The 21,566-nt window shown below is 35.0% G+C and overlaps 1 protein-coding gene across 1 annotated transcript in view; it reads left to right on the top strand.

Annotated features, from left to right (window-relative positions):
• LOC111866541 (ubiquitin-conjugating enzyme E2 H) overlaps positions 1 to 13,536 on the top strand; it is an 18,464-nt gene extending 4,928 nt beyond the window's left edge. The window contains exons 3-5 of the mRNA XM_023855585.2: positions 1,165 to 1,332; positions 2,396 to 2,524; positions 4,348 to 13,536. Coding sequence (XP_023711353.1) covers positions 1,165 to 1,332; positions 2,396 to 2,524; positions 4,348 to 4,472 — 422 coding nt within the window. The 3' untranslated portion in view covers positions 4,473 to 13,536. The remainder of the gene's footprint in view (positions 1 to 1,164; positions 1,333 to 2,395; positions 2,525 to 4,347) is intronic.
• The last annotated feature ends 8,030 nt before the right edge of the window (positions 13,537 to 21,566 follow it).

Genomic DNA, 21,566 nt, shown 5'->3' with positions numbered 1-21,566 from the left:
CCCCCCCAGCTTAAGGGTTAGTGCCCAGCCTTTAACCTTGCCTTTCTCTCCCCCAACACAAAAACCCTGCTTGCCCCAGCTTCTTCCCCCCCCACACTACTGATTTCACTTGTATACTTGCCCTTCCCCCCTTCCTTCTCTGCTGTCACATAGCTGTTTATATTTCCAACACCAGTCTGCTTTTACCGGTTCTCACGGTCTCTTCTCTTGTGGATTTCTTATATTTTTCCTTCTACCCTGAAGATGGAGGCAATACGTTCCTCCGAAACGTCACTTAACACCACATATACACGGTGCCAAATCCCAGAAGACTGCTTTCTTTAAGGGTCATGGTCGAATACCTCCACCATGACTCTTACAACTTGTAGTGTATATGTGACTCCTTAGAGTCACGTTACCAGTCTCTCTTATAAACCCTCAGTCGGACAGCAGAAAATGCAGCTTGCTTCACTGTTGCGTGACACCATGTTTACAGAGGCGTTGCTTGACAACACTGCCGAGAGTTGTTTATTGCTGTGTAGCAACCGGCTCAGCACGTCACGGAGAAACACCACTTTCCTTACTGTTGTGTAACTTGGCAACCGACTGTTTATCAAGAGTCTGTCTTCATGGTAACTCGTTCTACATCCCGTTGCCCAACAATGGTTTGGTATGTCACACTGCTCCCTTCTTAAGGCTGTTCGTCCCGAATAGCCTAACAGTGCATCACTGGTCCTTTCCTTATGAGGCTATACTTGCAACTTCTTTTTGTCTGGCTCGGTGTTTCTTTTCTTCCCGTTGTCCATTCTTCAACCGCTACATCTGCCACAATATCCTTTTCGGAATGCTAGATGATGGACAAAGCCCAGAAATATCATGAAACTATATACAATAGACCATTGTTACAACTCTTAAAAATTGGTTTACATTCTCAGGTTTGAAAATGAATGATAAATTTTGTGGATCTTGAATGACCATTACATGACAGTAATTTATAATTGGACAGTTATTAAGACAGATCTCTTCATTGAACCTAACAGTGATACTTCTCACAATAATTTGTATACATATGAGAAGCATACTATTGAATTTATCTTGTACAGCATGAGAAGATGACATGTTAAGAATTCTAGAATATAAATTCATTATTTGAAAAAGAAGTATGCATAATTTTAAAAATTTCAGCCCCATATGAAGGTGGGATTTGGAAAGTCAGAGTTCATTTACCAGAACATTATCCCTTCAAGTCACCTTCTATTGGATTCATGAATAAGGTATATCATCCAAACATAGACGAAGTCTCTGGTACTGTGTGCTTAGATGTTATCAACCAAGCTTGGACTGCTTTGTATGGTAAGTTAATGAACATTTACTTCTTTATAATAAAGGGAAATAATTTCATTATTAAGAGTTCTGTCTTCTGGGATATAACACCAAGTCATCTGGTCCACAGTACTATATCCCAAAAGATAGAAATCTTCATAACCACCGTTATGACGTCGTGAGAACCTCAAATCATACATAACTTCAGTAGTCTTAACTGTCCACATTTTTACACCTGGGCATGGTCAATAGAATGTGCACTGGATTGAAATAAGGATCGTAGGATGTGTGTAGGTTGACTAAGGCCTTATTTGGATTGCATTATCCTCCTCCCCTTCTATATTGCAGCTGCAGTTGCTGCCTTGCTACATCTTGCCATACTTCTCCTTGTGTCCAACTCAACAGGCCAGTTTGAAAAACATGCTATTTATTTAAGAATGGTTTTGTTTGCTTTGTCTGGAAGCTGGGATAGGGTAGTCTGTATAGTGACTGACTGTCGGCTGGAGGACTGAAGGGTCGGAGTTCAAGTCCTGGTAGGATCAAGAAATTTCTCTTCTCCACGTCATTCAGACTGGCTTTGGGGCCCACCCAGCCTCCTATCCAGTGTGTCCCAGGGGTAAAGCAGCTGAGGCATGAAGCTGATCACTCACCTTCAGCTAGTGCTGAGGCAAAGAAAATGTGGATCTATAGATCCACTCCCCCAGTACACCTTCATGGTGTAGTGCTGAATTAGTTAAGCACAAAGACAACTTTACCATTTTCTTATATTCTTTGCTTTGTCTTCATCTTGAGTAATTTATTATGTGTTTGGAACAGCAATCACCCTTCCCTTCCATCTACAGTGTAATCTTTATGTGAGGTCTAATATATGGTTCAGTGCACAAAAATGTCAGTCTTTTCCTTCCAGTTGAAGGATTTTTTTTTACACACATCTCTGTAGGTATTATGTAGCTAGTGTATATGAGATTCTGATCTTAAGATTCACTATTAATTAAACCTTTAGTTACTGTTCAACTTCAGAAACCGCCTAATAGCATTGCAATATATATTTTACAAGCCGGTATGACATAAGTTTTCTGTTTTCTCTTTTTAGATCTTTCTAATATATTTGAGTCGTTCCTGCCCCAGTTGTTAACGTATCCAAATCCTATTGATCCTCTCAATGGAGATGCTGCTGCCATGTACTTACATAAGCCGGAAGAATACAAGAAGAAAGTGCAAGGTAATGATGACGTCCAGATGTGATATACCTATTATAATATGTATGTATATCACATCTGGACATTTATGTGTGCTCTGCAGTCTTTTCTCAGCTGTGTCATAAGTTGCAACTGAATGTAAATAGTTAGCAGTTACCATATTTTTAAGTGCTTTTGGGACATACTAAATGAGCACAATTCATCTCATAAATTGTAATATATAAAAATGTTTGTTTTTCTGTTAAAAGTGTAAAATATTAGTATTAAAAATAATTCAACATGATTACTTATGTACATGGTATGTTCAAAGCATTCCCAAAATCTGTCTCTAAATCATCATTGCATCAGTTGCATTAGGTATCGTTTGAATGGCGTTGCAACTTTACCATTAGTTACACAAGCCATTTTGTTCCAAGTAGTTCGAGCATCCTGTGTAGTTTTTATAACCAGTTCTGTTATCGAGTGTGTCATTGTCTTCTCGTGATAAGTATGGAGTTGGTTAAGAAGCAAATAATTTGTGTTAAATTCTGTTTCAAAGTAAGGAAAGCAGATGCAGAAACCCACAACGTGTTGCATGAAGCTTGTGGCGTTGATGCATGCTTTGTCTCACTCCAAGAAAGCACGACAGGTGCACTCGCAAGTGAAAGCTGTGCTGCTGGTTTTTTTATATCTATATAATATCAAGGCATTGTGCATTATGAATTTGCTCCTGAAGGTCAGCGATTCAGAATTTTTACATGGTGGTTCTGAGATGTCTGTGGGATGGGGTACTAAGAAAGTGACTTGATTTGTGGACTGTGGGAAGCTGGCACCACCATGATAATGCACCTACTCACACACTATTGTCAGTTAGACAATTCTTAGCAAAACAGTCAATTCCTACCCTTCCACATCCCCCCCATTCACCTGACATCTTCCCTCCCAACTTTTTTTCTTTTCCCTAAGCTCAAAATTAGCCATAAAGGAAGAAGATTTCAGACAATGGAAGACATATCACTAATGTGACGAATGACTTGAAGACAATGCCACAAACATCCCTTGAATAGTGCTTCCAAAAGTGGGAAAGGTGCATTGCTGTGCTGGAGGGACTGTTTTGAAGGGCATGATATTCAATAAGCTCAAAGTAGAGAAAGATATCAGTTGTAGGCAAATTTTGGGAACTTTCTGAAGACACCCCATGTAACTAATAAGAAGGTTATATATCTGGTGCAATGGAACTGATTAATTTGATGCCCAAATTGGTAAACTAAATAAGTTCAATGGTTCAGTGATTTAGGTGACATTCAGGCAGTGCCTGGCTGTCTTCATGATTTTCTTCATATTCTCTAGTCAGATGTTATGTTAGTACTGTGTGATTGCTTCCTTCTTATGTGTTCTGTCACATCTTTCTTCAGTCAGCATAAACATTTCAAAGCTGCACATGTTCCATGCTTGTATCCATAGTGGATTTGATGTGTGACTTTGTAAACCATGTTAATTGGCAATCATGTTTGAACAGTATTAGCACAAGTAGAGGCTGCTTCTTGGCACAGGTCCAGTTTAATAAAGTAACAGTAAGAATTCTCCTTGAATAAATAAAGAATAATCATATGTTGTTGGAACAGCCATTATGAATATATTAATTCGCCTTTGTAGTCTGGAATCTCTGTTCATTTTTCATTCTGAGTGCAGCTTTTGGTCCTACATGGCAAATAGTTTTTAATTTTAAGTGTTTCTGTAGATTGACAGATTTCGCATTATGTCACAGTTTTATGAATATGTTGCTAAACTGTCTCTATAGGCCAAAATCTAATTTCTGAATGCAGATGTTTAGAGAACTGTATGTTAAATAATACCAATCTTTCAGAGTATGTAAGAAAATATGCAACAGAAGAAGCCCTGCGGGAGCAAGAAAATCAAGGTGTATCATCAGACAGTGAATCTTCTATGTCTGATTTCAGTGAGGATGAAGCACAAGATATGGAATTATAACAGTGGCTTACACCTCGAATATCCATAGACACTTGCTACCTGTAGATACTCTAGCAGCTTAAGCCGAAGTTTGGTGTGAAGTGTGCTCGATTCAGTGGATATTGGTCCTCATGTCATGTCCGATGAAATGCTTTTTCAAGTGCACTTGCAATTGGCAGCTAGGCCTATCCTTCGATTTGTTATTAAAAGCACTAAATTGTCTTATGTAATTTTCATACATTTTGAATAAAATTCAGTATTTGAGGTAAATTTGGCCTAGAGTGGTGAAACACAACTAAATTGTTACATATAAAAATCATCATTAACCCTTTGATTAGTATATGCGTACTTTTACATGTAAATGGAAGTGTGCTGAACAGTGCATGTACATGCATATTCTTTGATTTTGCTATGGCCAGCAGCCATGTATACTTATAGTTGTTCAGTTCCATTTTTTCCATTCTTTATTATTTGGTGGAACTAGTATATTGTATATCTTTTATATTTTTTGAAGTAAAACAAAATGTCAGACATTAACTGCTTCAAGAAAATGTGGACAAATCTTACTACAAAGAAAGTTGTGAAATTGTTATGAGTTTTGAATTGTGCGATGAAGGTAGTGATTGTTAGCCTGTTACATGTTGTGCTGTGATCATATTTGATTATCTTTGTTGAAATTTTAAAAGTGTAGAAACAGAAACAACCCTTATGCCATGAAGGCCAAGAAAACATACGAATCAAAGGGCTAATTGTTGACAATTTTTCACTCTGAAAGATCATTCTGTCTGACACCACAGAGTATGATTTTACACCATATTGTAGAGATAACTGAAGTTAATGGTACACACAGGTGTAAGCATACCATGTTTGAAAGGGAGAAATATGATGATAATGCTGCTGCAGATTCTACTAAAGGTTGTACTTTTCTCTGTTGCATTTCATTACATGTCATTCACATGGAATTTTAACTCACAACATGGTTGCCTTATAGTGAATTTATGACTGTAAATGTGCATCAGACTAAGCATTATTATGTAACTCTGACGACATGCACCATAATGTATTATCTCTTTAAAGAAGAATTTCTTCCTGTAACTTGAGTGCATGGCTTATGATGGTTAAACATACCATAAATTAATTTTAATATAATATAATACTTGAATAATTCAGTTCCTAACCTGTGGAATGCAGAAGCTGGGTGCTCTGTTACAATTTGTGCAAATATTTGGGAGTGTGTTTGTAACTTAACATAGAAAAATATATTATTATTTAAACAGGTACATTTGTTGGTCTGTACTTAGTGCATAATTTCTGTAAGAGATGATTTATCTTCAAAATTAACATCTAATGTTTAATATAATCCTTCACTCATATCTGACATCTTTGAATATTTCTGAGAAGCAACACCTGGAATGTTAAGAAGATGAATGTCTGCATTTTACTGGAATAATTCCTGATAATTGTGTCACCACTTCTAAATGTTGATTCATGTAAACTGAATATAATTGTGCAAAATAGCTCTCAACAAATGTCTACAGGTTTGGAACTGCCATAAAAGTCATGCCATGCCCATAATTCTGTGGTTCAGCCCATTTTTATTTTCCTGATTAGGATTGTTTAAATAGATGTTTTAGTAATATATTTATATATTTTCAAGGTATGTTATTATAAATGATAGATAATAAATATTATGTAATAAGGAGTGGCTAGAAATATTAACATTGAAGTCACTACGGACATGCTATACTGGACCGATGTATAACATCCATACTTCAGAAAGAGGTTTTCAGAATACATACTTTTGACAGATACATATTTTTACAAAATAAGTACTCTGCAGATCTCGTGCGTTCAATATGAAGGCATATATATCAGCTTTAAATTATATGGCTCACAAAGTAAATGTGCAAAACATTTTGGCAGTTTAGGTTGTTAATTTAGTCTTGTAATGATTATCGATATTTGGAGCACCATCCTACCATCCATAACCCTTTTATGCTCTTGAGGTCGGTTCTTTGTCCACTTGTTACTTCACCACAACACCACTGATCACTCAATGCAATGGCCTCTTCTTTTGCCTTCTCTTTACTGCACTTAACAACTGAAAATTTGCTGACTACTCTAACTTTTTAACTCATTAACAGACTGCACTGACTGTCTCGCTCATCTGCTATGCAGCAAACTTAACAAATTTCTCACTGTTCTATTGTGCATTGAATTGAACTGAACTGGACTCATTCAAGAGCTTAACAGCTTTACAGGCATGGCACCCTGCAAGAAGTTTCTCATGGTACATGGTGTGAGAAGAGCATGCAGGCCAGGCAGTATGATACCCACCCAAATTCAGTGCCTGCGACAGTAGGATATAAATGCACACAAGTGTATTAGATGTATACATTTTTTAAACTAGCGAGTGCCATGTTCAAAACACAAACCTTAATCTTTAATTCAATTACAATGTTGTAAGATACCTAACACCAGGTTCTGAATTATAATTACCATTTTGTACTAATGAAAACTGATCAGATTTGTGGACTCATTGTTGTTTTTTTTTTTTTTTTTAACAGAAGTTAAAATAAAAATTGCGAAAGCACATCTTGATTTGTCATTTGAAGTATTAGTTTGGTCAGAGAAAAGGATGGTTGTGTACATTCTCACCTATTTACAGAGAGCTCACTGATAAATTAGATCATATCCAGATCAGAGAAATTGTTCATGAAATCTGTTGTGCTGTTCTTCCAGAGAAACAGATGTTTTCCTCTCAATATGTAAACCTCATGAACAGGAAAGTCATTTGTGCATAGAGACATGCTGATGAGTTATGGTAGGTGTAGAGACAAATGATAGATACTAGTTACACTAACAATTTACCAGTCAGAGTTTTATGTATATTTTTCATTTGTCCATACTGTGTAAATTATATGTGATATGTGAATGAAAGTTGTAGAAGTAGTTCATAAAACTTGTCAGTTGTCTTGCAATCTAAGTTGGTTAACAGAAAATCATGTATAATATAAACAAGTGTGTCTTTCACATTTTGTACATAGAGTTAGATTATATATATGTCTGTACAAAGCTATCCTATTTCCAAACATTAATTCTGTGAAGAGTAGGAAAAAGAACTTGAATGTATAAAAAATGTGAAAACAAATACATAAGAAGAAATGGACCATTGCCTGAGTAAGGAGTTAAGAAAATGTAGAAACATGTAGACTGTATCTGAATGGTGAAACTGTTTGGTTTTTATTCCTGGTATTGTTGAAGGTCCTCACTCAGGTAAAAGCCTGTTCCTTTTACTGCATTTGTATACATAATCATTAATTAGTTATTGACAGTAAAATGCGTACATGGAATCATTTGTGTACTGTCACTTGTTTCATGATGTTTGGATGGAACCTGTACCCACCCACACTGGTTACATCACAGTCATTTTGTGGCTGATAGTTGCTGCTCCTGCACCTCTACTCTCTTGAAATTTCACTTGCCTGTTCTGAATTTCTCACAATACTAAGTTGGAAGCATGAATTGTGATTAGGCAGCATGCTCTGGGGCTACGATAAGATCTCCATGTAACAAATTCAGGAAACCCGAACTTTTGAACTTGGATAAATGCAGACAGATTTTTTTCTTTAACATCATCTTATTTTAAGTATATTCAGTTATTCTAATTTAATGACATTAACTGTGATTTTTTTAACATTTAGAATTCATAACTTGTACTTTACAATACATAATAGTACGTGAATTTTTGATGGACTGGTTGTGGTTCCTTTTTTCTAAGCTGTTCCAGTGCCGGCTATGTGCATACACATGTAAATGATGATGTAAGGTTTCTGTGAAATGTATAATGCACTTAAGACTCAAAATACAGACCTGGAAGTGATTGAAAATTTCATAAACTGTAGACATGCTGTATGTAGGCTAGCATAAATTATTATTGTAGAAAAATGTTTCCAACATTGGAACTTATTTTCTGCAGCCAGTACCCAGCTACTCTGAGCAATGTAATGTTTAGACACTGCTGCTTTGGTAATGTGTATTGTAAAATCACTGCCGTCTACATAATTTATGGTACACGATCACTGCAAACTCAGCATCATAACATGAGATATAAGCATGGAGGTTGTTAAAGAGAACAATACGAAAACCTGACACAGATTTTGAAACAATGAACCATTCCTTAAGGAAGATATGCAAAACATTTCTGAAAGAAATTGAGGAAGAACAATCTAATGTTCCCTAATATGTTACAAAATTTGGTGAGCATGGCATAAAGCAGTGCTTGTGGCAAGATGCAACAGTATTTGCTAAAATCAAAAAGAAATTATTTGTACAGAACTCCAGAAAAGTGTAGCAAAATACGTTTTCTACATCATTCAGAAAAAAAATGAGTATTTTAAATAAAGCCTGTGGCACAGGTATGTGGAATAATCAACATTGGAGCCAGAATAGGTTAAGCAATCATAATTGAAGACAGTGATGATGTGATGAATTACTAATGTATGAAGCTCAGATAATTCTAAGTATTTATTTATGTGCCATAAGAGTGGTTTGTGTATTTCTGTTATACACCTGGACCATTTTGATGCACTGAATGGTGAAACAACAGTCATGTTTGGGTCACATGTAAAGTGTTTCATGTATTTAGTGCATTCACTTCAGTCACAATATAAAAAAACAAATTCACAGTAAAACAGGTTTTCCTTTGAGAGAACACTTTCAAGTTTTTAAATATTCTTCTCTGAATGAATGAATATATGAGGGGTAGGCCTTCTTGGCCCTTGCACCACGACCTACAGTGGTCTATTGTGCTTGTCCATATGAGCTGTATGGAAGTATTAGGAGTTCTTAATTAGCTGAATGGCTGATCCAACTCAAGCACAAAGTGTCCTCCATGAAATACTGTGAAGAGACATTATGACTATGCAGTTCTCAGACCACCAGCATGTTGCTAAAACAACCAAAGGTAGTGTACCTGCTAAAATTGTAATAAATTAATAAATTTGTCACAAGGTAATTATGTACCTATCATTTAATTATTACAAACATTTGGTGCATGGAGATAAAATATAAATATATTCCTTCTTCCTGGTTTCATTTTTCATAAAGATATTTTCAGTGCATGGAGATATGTAAGTTAAAGGTTTTAGTGTACAGTGAAGCAGGAACCTGACTTACATGAGGACCAACCATTTAAGTGTGGATAATGTTATAGCTATTCATATGGTGTATTTGAGGTAATATCTTAACAAGTCATAAATGGAGGCCTGGCCAAAGTACAGCTCAGAATATGTGCCTCATGCCTAAGTTTGCTGTTTGATCCATGTTTTTGAATATGAATGCCAAAGTAAAAGTGTTTAAAAATATTACTGTCTTCTGGGATGTCACATGGTATAGTTTTGTAGATGGGTACCAGCTTTTAAGGGGAATCTGCTGCTTCCATCTTGCACCCCAGCAGGAAGCAGGTTCCTTTGAACCACTGGTACCATATACCAAACTACATGCCATCACATCCTGGAAGACCAATTTTGATATTCCCTATAGTGAAACTGCAAATTTCACATAACATAAAAATATTGGTATTAAAGGCACAAAAATGTACATCGTACACATTAATTATACAACTTCGAAAATAATAATACAGTGTGGAAGAAGTGGTCACATGCATTAATATCACACATAATATGGTACACTTAACCCTTAACCCCAATTATGTTATAAACAACAAAGTTCTCTTGTAATTCTCACTTGAATTTAATATATTTTCTTGAGCTAAACAGTGGGAACTCCTATTGTAAATTAATTGTAATAGTTTTGTTTAGGCTGTTCTAGCAGAATATTTTAAATCAAACATTTTACACTGTATGGTCATTCTCACTAATTCGCATTGTTCTGACACTGCCTGTCACTGTGATCTCATAACAGAAATTGAGAGAGGTAATCACAGAACCAAAGAAGATATTGTAATTAACCTAGAGTTCTTCCATCATAAAGCTTTCTAAATGCTGGGTGTGCTAACTTCATAAAATGGAATTATCCATATTAATTTTTGTTTCATTAGTCCTCCTGTAGTATTTTTTTCTTTTCCCTTTCTTTGTTATAGGAGTAGGCTTTTTGGATACTGTTCACTGTCAGGATCAAAAAGATATATGACATTTCACAGGCATGTTTTGTCTGGCTTCAGGTTTCAGGTGAGAAGAAAAGGCACCTGCTCTGTGGCATCCATTTAACAAAGCTAGGCACTGAAGCAGATCAGAGACATTATATTTTACTTTAAACAGTATCCTTTTAAAACTGCTCTGTTTTTTATCCATAGAGGAATCGTCTTGCTGTTTTAAAACTCTGTGACGTCCCATTAATGAGGGTTGAATAAGAACTATTGTGGAATTGTATTTGCAGTCGTAAATTTGAGTTTGAGAGATTGATAATGGAAAATTGTAATGAAAGCCTAATCCAAAAAGACAATGGAAGATTTGTACATATCAGTTGCTAGTTAATAGGGATTGGAATTATGTCTCTAAAGTATGTTACTAATATTCATAACTGATATGTAATATACAGCCTTCTCAGTTGCTGATGCTTTATATGTGGCTTGTTCAAATGAAACCCATTTCAGGATTTTTCAGGGTAAAGAAGTAGAGACATTTAAAATGGTTCGCATAGTGGTTGACGTAGGCATTGTATTGATGCCAGTTGATCTATCACCTCCACAAAAAACTCCCTCAACAGGTAGTGGAACCACTCTACCATGGCCTTGACTTCATCTGACCCTAATCTCTGGCCCTATCGTGCTTTGAAAGGGCCTGGACACACGGAAGTCACATGGTGACAGGTCCAAACTGTGTTGGGGATGCCCCAACACCTTCCAGCTTATGGAGCAAAGCAGTCTTGGGCAGTGTGAGTGATATCGGATTGTCATACTGACATCCATCATGAGCGTGCTGGGATGCTTTCTTGTTTTGTCAATACAAAGATCTTAGAGGGTGTCAGAATAGTGCTGTACATTGAAGATAATGTTAGGTTCTTTAAACACCAGCTTGTTGATTATGTTGGAATGGATTTACACCTGGAACACTGGCATCTGATCATGTCACACACTGTTCCCACATGTTTTAATAGGCCTTACAGATTTCATTTGAACAACCCTCATACATCTTGGGGATTTTTTTATTATTACCAGAATGATACTTATGTGGCATATATTGCATCCCAGTTTTACACCACTTAGGAACTGTATGTGTATGTATGTGGTCTATATAATAGTGAATATTGGTTTATATTGTTTACACTTGTGTGAGAGCTACAGTAAGGTGAGTGTCCTGATTTTTCATCATTTGTATCTGCATGGAAGCAGTTACAGAAATGGAGTTGGAGCATCCTCCCTCCATCTGATAAGTTGCATTGTTTAAACACTTTGCATATAAGGGCCAGAATGGTTGGTTATAATGACAGTAAACATAATTTTTCCAGAATCTCTGCATGGGTAATTTTATGTGAGTGGATCATGTGCTATTTCCATTATCATTGTATTTTATTAAGAAAATTTGTTCCAACTGGGTCATATGACATTTCTGACTTTGATATATAATTATGTCTTGTGTGAAGACTATTCCCATTCTGCATATTAAGAAAAGCCAGATACATTGCATGGTCTTTCTTTCATGTTCATAAAAATGTCCCCTAAATACATTTTACAGTAACCAGTCACATTAATAGAGAAACAGTAATATTTTTTATTAATTGAATGATAAAGGTGCACAAGTACATCACACTATAGAATATATTTCTAAGGTCAATTCTTAGGGTTTATGAAATTTTTTCTTGATTTCATTGACTTCATCATACTAGTATGTATTCAAGAATAATCTCTAGTTACCAATAGTTTTCCTTTGTGGTTTTAAACAAGTTTTAATTGGCCACCAAACATCACAGTTAAGTGGACAGCACTCCTGCTTATGTGGGAGTTCACAGGTTCAAATCTGAGCCCAAATATTGACTATCTTGTCTGAGGTTTCTATTGGATTTCCTTAATCCTTCCAGGCAAATACCAGGATACTACCTCAAATTACACCAAGAACACTTCTACATCCTTTCCAAAACAATTCATTATTTCATAATCATATTATTTGATGCTATATAGTCTGAGCTACTGCTAGCATCATTAAATAATAAATAAGCAAATACAGCTGGCCTTGGGCAGCAGGAATTTAACCATCAGATGTATTGAGAGAGCTAATCCTGCGTTTCTGCTTACAGGACTAATATCCAAAATAATTAAGAATGCAAAGAAGTGGAGCTGCTCTCACTATCATGTTAATCACACCGGATTTAACAGTAATTTTTTTTTGTGCTTGTGATAAGTACAATGTTTAAATGAGCCCAGATGTAAGAGCAGTTTTAATGCAAACTGTGTTCTTTAATAAATTTGGAGAACTACTGCAAAATTAAATGTTTTTATGTACTAATATTTTGCATTGGTATGCTTTAAATGAATGGTCAGATCTCAATGAGAAATTGTTCTAATAGTATGATGTCAGTAAAAGTATTCAAGGAGACAGTAGTTTATTTCCAACACTTTGTTGGAAGCTGTATGCAGTGAGTTAATGCTTATAGTCTTGTAAGATAAAAATTATATATTACTGCTTATATGAGCATATTTGTAATAATCTTATAAAACTAATGAATCGTAATTGAAAATAAGATGAATGCATGCAAAATCATGAGTACTGCAATAATTCTTATAACCATATTATGCATGTATTATGAACTGCTAGCAGCTTTAGTTGTATTAAACTCTGAGGAGTAGATTATCTGTTTCCTTTATTTGAACTATAAACAGTTTGAAATATCTCAGATATGTGTATGTGGAATTACAGAATGAAACTCTGTCAGCAGTGTGTGGCTGGTAGCTTAAACACTGCATGCAGTTTGTACCATTGCACTCGCATAATAATAAACATGAGCATATGGTGTATTTTTTAACTGTGAGTGTATTACATAGAAATCCACTTTATGGTGTTCATAAGACATTTGCTTGATCTGTAATTACTGAGCAAAATTTAACATACAAATTTATTGAAGTTTAGTTTTCATTTAGACAGTGAGCTTCTACTATTGAGATACAGTAGAAATGTATAACCACATTTTAACATCCTTCTTTTCCTTTCACAGCCATATATTTATAAATTAAATTCCTTGGGAGATATAAATCTTCTGGTTTCTCTGCAGCCTGTTAAAATTTTTCCAAATTTCTACTGAATTATGAGTATTTGCAGCATCTGTGATGGATGAACTTCGACATAGTTTCTTGGTCATTTTATAAAGCACTTAGTGGAATGAAAGCCTTAATATACAGTTTTATATATACGAGTATATATACAGTTATCCAAAAGCTTAGTCACTTTTGGATGCCTAGGTCTCCACAGCTCTAAGACGTCACTGAAGAAGAATGTGTGGCAAGTACTTGTCATCTCTATGGTTATGAGCAGGGCCTGGATTTTGATGACATGTCATCTTTTTTGCCTTGTATCCTATGTGATGCTCTTAAATATATAAATCGCGGATATGAGCTGCTGGTTACAGAAATGTTAAATTTTATAGGTAATTTTTGGACATTTTTAGGTTTAAGGTCATCTTTTCATTTTGGGGGGAATTGTTTGGACTTTTAACAGCATTTCTTGTCATTTTGGCCATTTTAGGGAATTTTTCTTCATATTCATATTCAGTTATATGCATACATACATAAACCTATGTATCTACAGAGATAGCTCTACAAATTATGTGTAGTTGCATGCCATCTTTTGTTTTTACTGAACTGAATGTAGGTTCATTCTGGCCAGTTTGTATAAACACAAATAATCTGCATATAAGCTATTTAAAAGCAACTAAAAATAAATGTATCGTGGAGGAAAGTTATGATATAATGAATATAGGACAGCAACAATATAAATTAATGGAAATATAATACACTGTCACTTAGTAAATAACTTTTAAGTTTGTTGCTGTAATTTGCTCTTATAAGAGCTATACCTGATGTGTGTCTTATTTATAGTTGAAATTGTGTAAATGAATGGGAAAGATCTAATATTCTTATTTTTCATAATTGAACAGTAGGTTTTCCATGTAACAGTATATATCTTCAAACTCTCATTCAAGATTGACAGGTGGCCAGAGTGGTCTATATTGTGACACTGGCTCTGTAAAATAGTACTTTCAGTTTTTATTTTTAGCCATAATCAGTACTCCAGCAGTTGCAGCAAAAATGCAATAAAGAACTGAAAATGTAAGTTTCATGCATATGGTTTGGAAAGTGACTGAAAACTGCCTATACTTAAGGAGTTTACACTGATATCAGACTCTTTCAGTGTATCCCATTATGCTACAAACTCAGTGATACATTAAAGTTACCAGCTTTCACCTATTTAATTTCCAAATATCTGTCAGCTGAAGATGATATGGTGATTAAAAGCCATGCACTTTGTCAAAGTAGTAGTTTTGAAATACTTGTACTGCTTAAGTCAGTTCTGGCTTGGCAGCTGTTATATGTACACTTACTTCCCAGATGTAATGCTTGATTTGACTGTATGGTTATGTCCTGTTTATATATTTTTATTCTTATGGATTATCTCCATACCACTAAAAAGTATTCCTAATTTCTTCCATTTGTCTTTTATTTCTATTACAACTGCAGTTATTTTCCAGGTTTCTTTATAAAACTTTTGTTTCAAATTATAAGTTTATTTCTCTTCATGTTGCTTTGAAGCAACTATATAAACTCATGAATTTTTTACAATTTCTTTTTAAAGTATAAAATCAATTTTCTTTTGTCTTGCCGTGTGGAAAAATAGTTATTGTTCTGTTTCTTGTGAAAAAATAAAGCCTGAAAACAATTTCCAGTGGTGGGAAAACAAGGCACACAAATTGTTGTTATATGTGGTTTATCTGATTATTGCACTGCTCTCATTAATTTACCATAATGATTTTATGCCACTGGTAACTGGAGTGACAAAATCATTTCTTGGACCTAAATTGTTTAAGAAGGAAAATTTCCAAAACATACTGCAACTTAATGAATTGTACAGACTTGTACTTTTTATAACAAATTAAATGATTAGATCTTTTATGTAAATTGTGAATGTGTTATGTACACATGATTCTCTAATGGGAAAATATTCAAAAACATAATTTTTTTTTCCTTGGCACTACAGCCCCAGTGGGCCTAGGCCTACCTCCACGAACTTCTCCGTTCACTTCGGTTTTTCTAGATCTTATACATTTGGTAGGACTCCTTGGGTGGGTGATCAGCTTGTCGCAAGGCCTCTACCTGTACACCAACACAGAAAAACGCACACACACAAACTAAACATCCATGCACTGAGTGGGATTCAAACCCATGATCCCTGTTTCCAAGCGAGCGAAGACAGTACATGCCTTAGACCGCTCGGCAACCGTGACTGGCTCAAAAAAAAAAGAATGTGTAATAAGCAAGATGAAGTTTACAGTTAGATTTATTTATTCCTTTTAATGGAACAAATTCTACCAAGATTGTGGTTTTATCGGTTATGACATTGTATAGTTTCATAGATGGTTATAATCATTTTCAAGGAACCTCCTGCCTCCATTCTTAAAAATATACCTGGAATATGGAGGTGGCAATTTTTTTCTTCAAAATGTTGGTAACCACCCACAAAACTGTATGGTGTCATAACCTTGGAGACTGAAGTTGTAATTTACAGAACCTTGAATACAACTGTTTTCTTTACAGTTCACACATTTTGCCTATCAGATAGACACTGTAATAAAATTTGTAGGTGACCAATTCATATTCAGTACATACTGATCTGTACCTTCCATTACAGTGAAGTATGTATGTGCACCCCTTGCTATCTTAGTATAAAATTGCTCTCTCCCAGCTGCTTCCAGTATTTACAGCAACATAGAAATTGAAAGAATTCATGCTGATTCGCTCATAGTTGAGTATTTCATGTGTCTTTTGTTAAGATTTGTGTAAATCCTACAATGACTGAATTAAAAAAAGAAGATATTTTTGGATATAGATATCTACCTATTTCTCATCTATTGCTCCACTTGATGATCGTAGATATAAAATGTCAGAGAATTGCAGATGCAGTAATCTTCTGTTCTCAAGTTCCTGCATTAAATTATTTTCTGTTCAAATATGTATTTGAAAAATTATTTAATTACTAAAAAACTAAACTCTGTGGCTTTTATTCTACAAGCGTACTATACTGACCGAGCGACCACCACTTATCGGCGAAGTTAGTGCCAACTTTTGCAGATAGAGGGTGTCGTGTGGTCAGCGCAGTGGGTTCCCATGGTCGTTAATCTTGGTTTTCTAGAAACTGAAATAAAAACTTGCTGTTTCTATTACTGAACTAATCATCCAGTAAGATGTAGCAGGACATATGGATTGGATTAGAATCAAAATGTCTCTGTATCAAGAAAAATGTCAGAATTAGCCATGATAAGAAAATTTACACTTCAGAGCATGTTCCTGAACATCTGAATTATCTAATCTGGTGGTAAAGAATTCATGGTAGACATGTTAGCCCAGCTGACACTTTGAAAATGAAAATAAAAACTGTTCAGCGGTACTCTATATCCTGGCAAGGGAATCTGTCAGATAATGCATCATCTGCCACCTCCAGCCAGCCCATCACAAGCACTGTTAGCCATTTGTGAGCACAGGCACAATCAGAAGTGAGATGATATAGCAGAGACATGGATGGGTGAAGGGGTCAGTGAATAAGATTCCAAGTTATCACATTAGCAAAATGAAGTTACACTTCAGTTTCTTGCACGCTGATCTTATTCTGTGAAACACTATACACTATGAAAGGACAGTCGACCAACTGATTCCCTGAAATTCTTAAACTGAAGTTTAACTCCTATGCTTCTGAAACTTTAAACAGTATTCTGACATTTCCAGCTACTGTTTATGAGTCATGTTTTGATTGTTTTTCTGAAAACTGAATTTTCTGTTATTTATTCAACAGAAGAATTTTTACAAAATAATATTTCAGGCCTGCTCAAACATTGGATTCCTTCAGATTTGAGTATGGCACTACTAGAATTTAATCTGCCTCTTATTACCATTCCAACAACCGGTGTATCTGTCAAGTGGTTATTATTTGTAAGAGGTTAAACAGTTCCCTTCAGTGTGACTAGTAAAGACTGGTCTTATTTCAATACTTCATCCCTTACATGTTTAGGTCTTTACAGACCATCCTCAGAGGGACATCAATAAAATTGGAAGCCACTATTACAATATGATTTTTGAATGTTAAAATTTATACATATAATGTTGATAAAATACAATGGTTATAAAATCTAATGTTTTAACAACTATAGCAGCTGTCTTAATATGTTGAAATATTTACAGTTAGTTTGTTAAGATTTTTGTTGGAAATTGTAAAACAAGTTGGTTCGTGTTCTATTTATTATTTTTTCTCTTGATGGGGGCCAAACATGTGCTGCCTTGTAGTTTTTGAGAAGAGGATTCTGCAGATATATTATGGGTATATTGTATTACTTCAGCAAACCCTATTTTGTTTTTATGTGAGCTTTTTGTTTTTGTTTTTCTTTTTTTTTCCGTCCTGTAGGTGTTCATGGTGTGCTGTGTTGTTATACTGTTCTAGGGTGTGTTGAGCCGCATAGTTATACTCGTTTCTATGACGTTTGTATGGGCATGTAGTGACATACTGATGATGTATTATGATGTCGAATATGTTATGCTGGTTACCACTTTCCCTTGTATGTTTTTGTTCTTCTATCAATTTATTGAGTTTATTAAAGCGATATATATGGAGGTTTTCTTTTATATTTATGAGGCTCCTTTTTGGGCATTTTCAACCATTTCCATGATTACGGTCATACATCCGTGCTGGTGGCGTTTATTTAGTATATGTTGGGCAAATGCTGATTCGTCTTTGTTTAGTCTAATATTTCTTATGTGTTTCTTATACCTTGTTAGATTTCTACCAGTTTGGCTGACTCTTATGATATTGTTAGTGTGATGGACCAGAATGAAACAAATCAAACGGTTATTCTTTGCTTTATATATGCAGCACACAGACTCAAGGGAGACTCACTAAGTCGTCATTAATGACAACTGAGAAGTAAATTCTTTGACTTAGAAGACAGTCCCAACTTCTGTCACTGTGAGAGACATTTTCGTTGAAAAAATCACATAGAACTGAAGTACTAGGTGTTCTGTAGAAAAATGTAAACTCACCGTTTTCCTTCCTTTACACTCTCTTATATTCCTGAACTTTATTCATTTCTTGCTCATATCTGAATAGTTGTGTAAGATGCATGTACTCAGTTGCCAAAATTGCCATGTCTCCCTGTATCTTGGGCTTTAGCTGACACTTCTGAAAAAGTCATGCTGTGCCACTGATAATCACAAGTTTGACTGCCTTCACATTTCAGTATTTAATCTGGAATCCAATACAGATAAATGCAATGAAGTTACAGCAAATTAAAAGCAGCAATTAACCCATATGGAAAAAAAAACAGCTTAGAACAATTAAGTTTGATGTTTATTCAATTGCAGTATTGATGTCTTGTGTGTTTCAAGATCCAGTGAAATGTGTAATAACTCAAACATAATATTTTTAAGGTGATTTTTTAATATTATAATGAGCATGAATTGTTACATTATTAACTGATTAAATATTTATAACAAGTAACATGGTGTAATTATTTCATTATTACTGAGGCAACTACCCCAAATTTAGACTGTAATTTCGCTTTTATGATCATGTCTTACAGCACCATACGTCGTCATATAGCTGTTTATTCAGTACACTCTTCTGACCAAGATATGCACTGCTGGGCATTAAATAATAATAAAAAATATATAAAGAACTTATATATTTATATAAAGAACTTATATATTAAATTATAATTCATGAAGGCCCTGTAATCTTGATTGTGGAGAGAGTTAACCACAACTGTGTATGACGTATATTCACAGCCATTTTTCCTATGGTGGTATCTCCTCTATCTGAAATGAAAGGATGCAGCACTGTGTGGCAGGAAAGGAATATACATACTTTATTGCTCTTATGGTCCAAAAAATGGAACAATGTGATATAGATATCGCATATAGATCAGAGGCTCTACGATGGGGTACCCAAAAGAAACCGAACTAATTTTTTTGTGGGCAGAGCTTTTGTAGTACCGCGTTTTGCCACTATGGGCGCATAGAGCTAACATTCCTGAGTCGATAAGCCGACTACCGTTGCTTCAGAAGGTAAGGACTAGTTTCGGCAGAGTTTATAGTGACAACTGTTTTGTGTGATCGTCGTTTTTGCAATGGCTGATTTTCGTGAACAGCGTGCGACGGTGAAATTCTGCTTTTTGCTCAGGAAAAGTAGAACAGAAACTCTTGAAATGTTAAAAACGGCGTACAAGGACGATGCTATGGAGAAAACTCAAGTGTTTGAGTGGTTTTCCCATTTAAAAAATGGTGAAATGTCAATTGATGACAAACCTCGTTCTGGTCATCCTTTCATGGCCCGAACACATGAAAATGTTGAAAAAATTCATGATATCATTAAGGAAGATCGATGAAGGACCATTGAAGAAATTGTGGAGCTGTCGGGAGTGACCTGGAGCTCAGTTCAGTGAATTTTGACAGAAGATTTGGGAATGAAAAGGGTGGCTGCGAAATTCGTGCCACGACTGCAGACTGCTGAACAAAAACAAGGTCGCATGGAAGCATCCTGTGCTTTGAAAGAAGAGTCCCGAAATGATCAAAACTTTTTTTTGTTTCCTCGAATGAAAAGAGACATGAAAGGAAAGCGTTTTGCTGATGTTGCTGAGGTGAAGGAAAAAACGACGGAGGCGCTATCAAGCATCTCAAAAGATGAATTTAGGACAATGTTTTGAAAAATGGAATAAAAGACTAGACAAGTGTATTAGTGTAAGTGGAGAGTAATATGAAGGGGATTGAAGGTTTGTGCTTAAAATTTGAATAAATAAGTTAAAAAAAAATAAGTTTGGTTTCTTTTGGGTACCCCCTCATAAATGTTTTTGGTGCTGGAGATATTTCATTTATCATGGAAGAACTGTAGTAAACCTTTAAAGACTATGTTAATATGGGCAACTAGTATATATTTTATCCTCAAACAAATAATAAATATTTTTCAGTTTGATTTAACACAACTGACAGTTTCTTAAGTTTCATGCCTTGTTCCATTTATAATATCTGAGGCATTATTTTTCCATTGCCACTTGAGTCTCATCATATTAACCTATAAGCTGTCCTTCCACTACTTGCTTAATGTTCCATTTTCAAACAGAATTCCAGTGATGTATTTGCATGCTTTATCCAATATTTCATCTCATGCTACTCATACTACAAATGGAACAACATATGTCAACTCTACATATGGTATTATGTAGTGGAATGGAGACACGAAAATTTGAAGTATTATTAATCTTTGATATAAATGATAAAGTGCTGCAGAGTGAAAATAATAATTTGGAACTTTCCATAAACATCTGTTTCACTGACACAATATTAAAAGCGATCAGAGTCTGGAGCAGCTGAGGACAATATTGTTGTTACACAACTTCATAGCATTGTGGCAACCATCTTGTGAAAAGCTGCTTACTCCTCTACTGGCTGTATGTTGCACTTTTTCAGTCTAGATGTTCACGCATTTAATTTTTTTGATACTAATACCCCCCCTCCCATTTAAAATTCCACCATCATCCCCACACTTGAAGAGGATCTGAAATCCACTATTCCTAAAGGTTAAAAATATTCAGAATAACACATATAGAGTTTCTTATCTGCTGAGGGAAGGATACTGCTAAGCAACACCTGGAAGTGAAACAAACATATAACTTAGCAGGAAATTCCACTATACAGTACAATACAGTAGTGATATATATTCAGAAGAATCTTCGTCACATATACTGCAACATAGTGCATTAATATAATAAAATAAAATTACAATATATTATGAAAATTACACCTTATAAATATTCTCGACAAAATATATCAGAAATTGTGTTAGTATTTAAAATATGTGAATGAAGACTTAAAATGTAGTATAATGAAATTATTTACAAAACTACTTA

This window comes from Cryptotermes secundus, unplaced genomic scaffold (assembly GCF_002891405.2).
Source record: "Cryptotermes secundus unplaced genomic scaffold, Csec_1.0 scaffold401, whole genome shotgun sequence".
In the NCBI taxonomy this organism is placed as follows: Eukaryota; Metazoa; Arthropoda; class Insecta; order Blattodea; family Kalotermitidae; genus Cryptotermes; species Cryptotermes secundus.
This window is presented reverse-complemented; position numbering and strand designations above follow the sequence as displayed.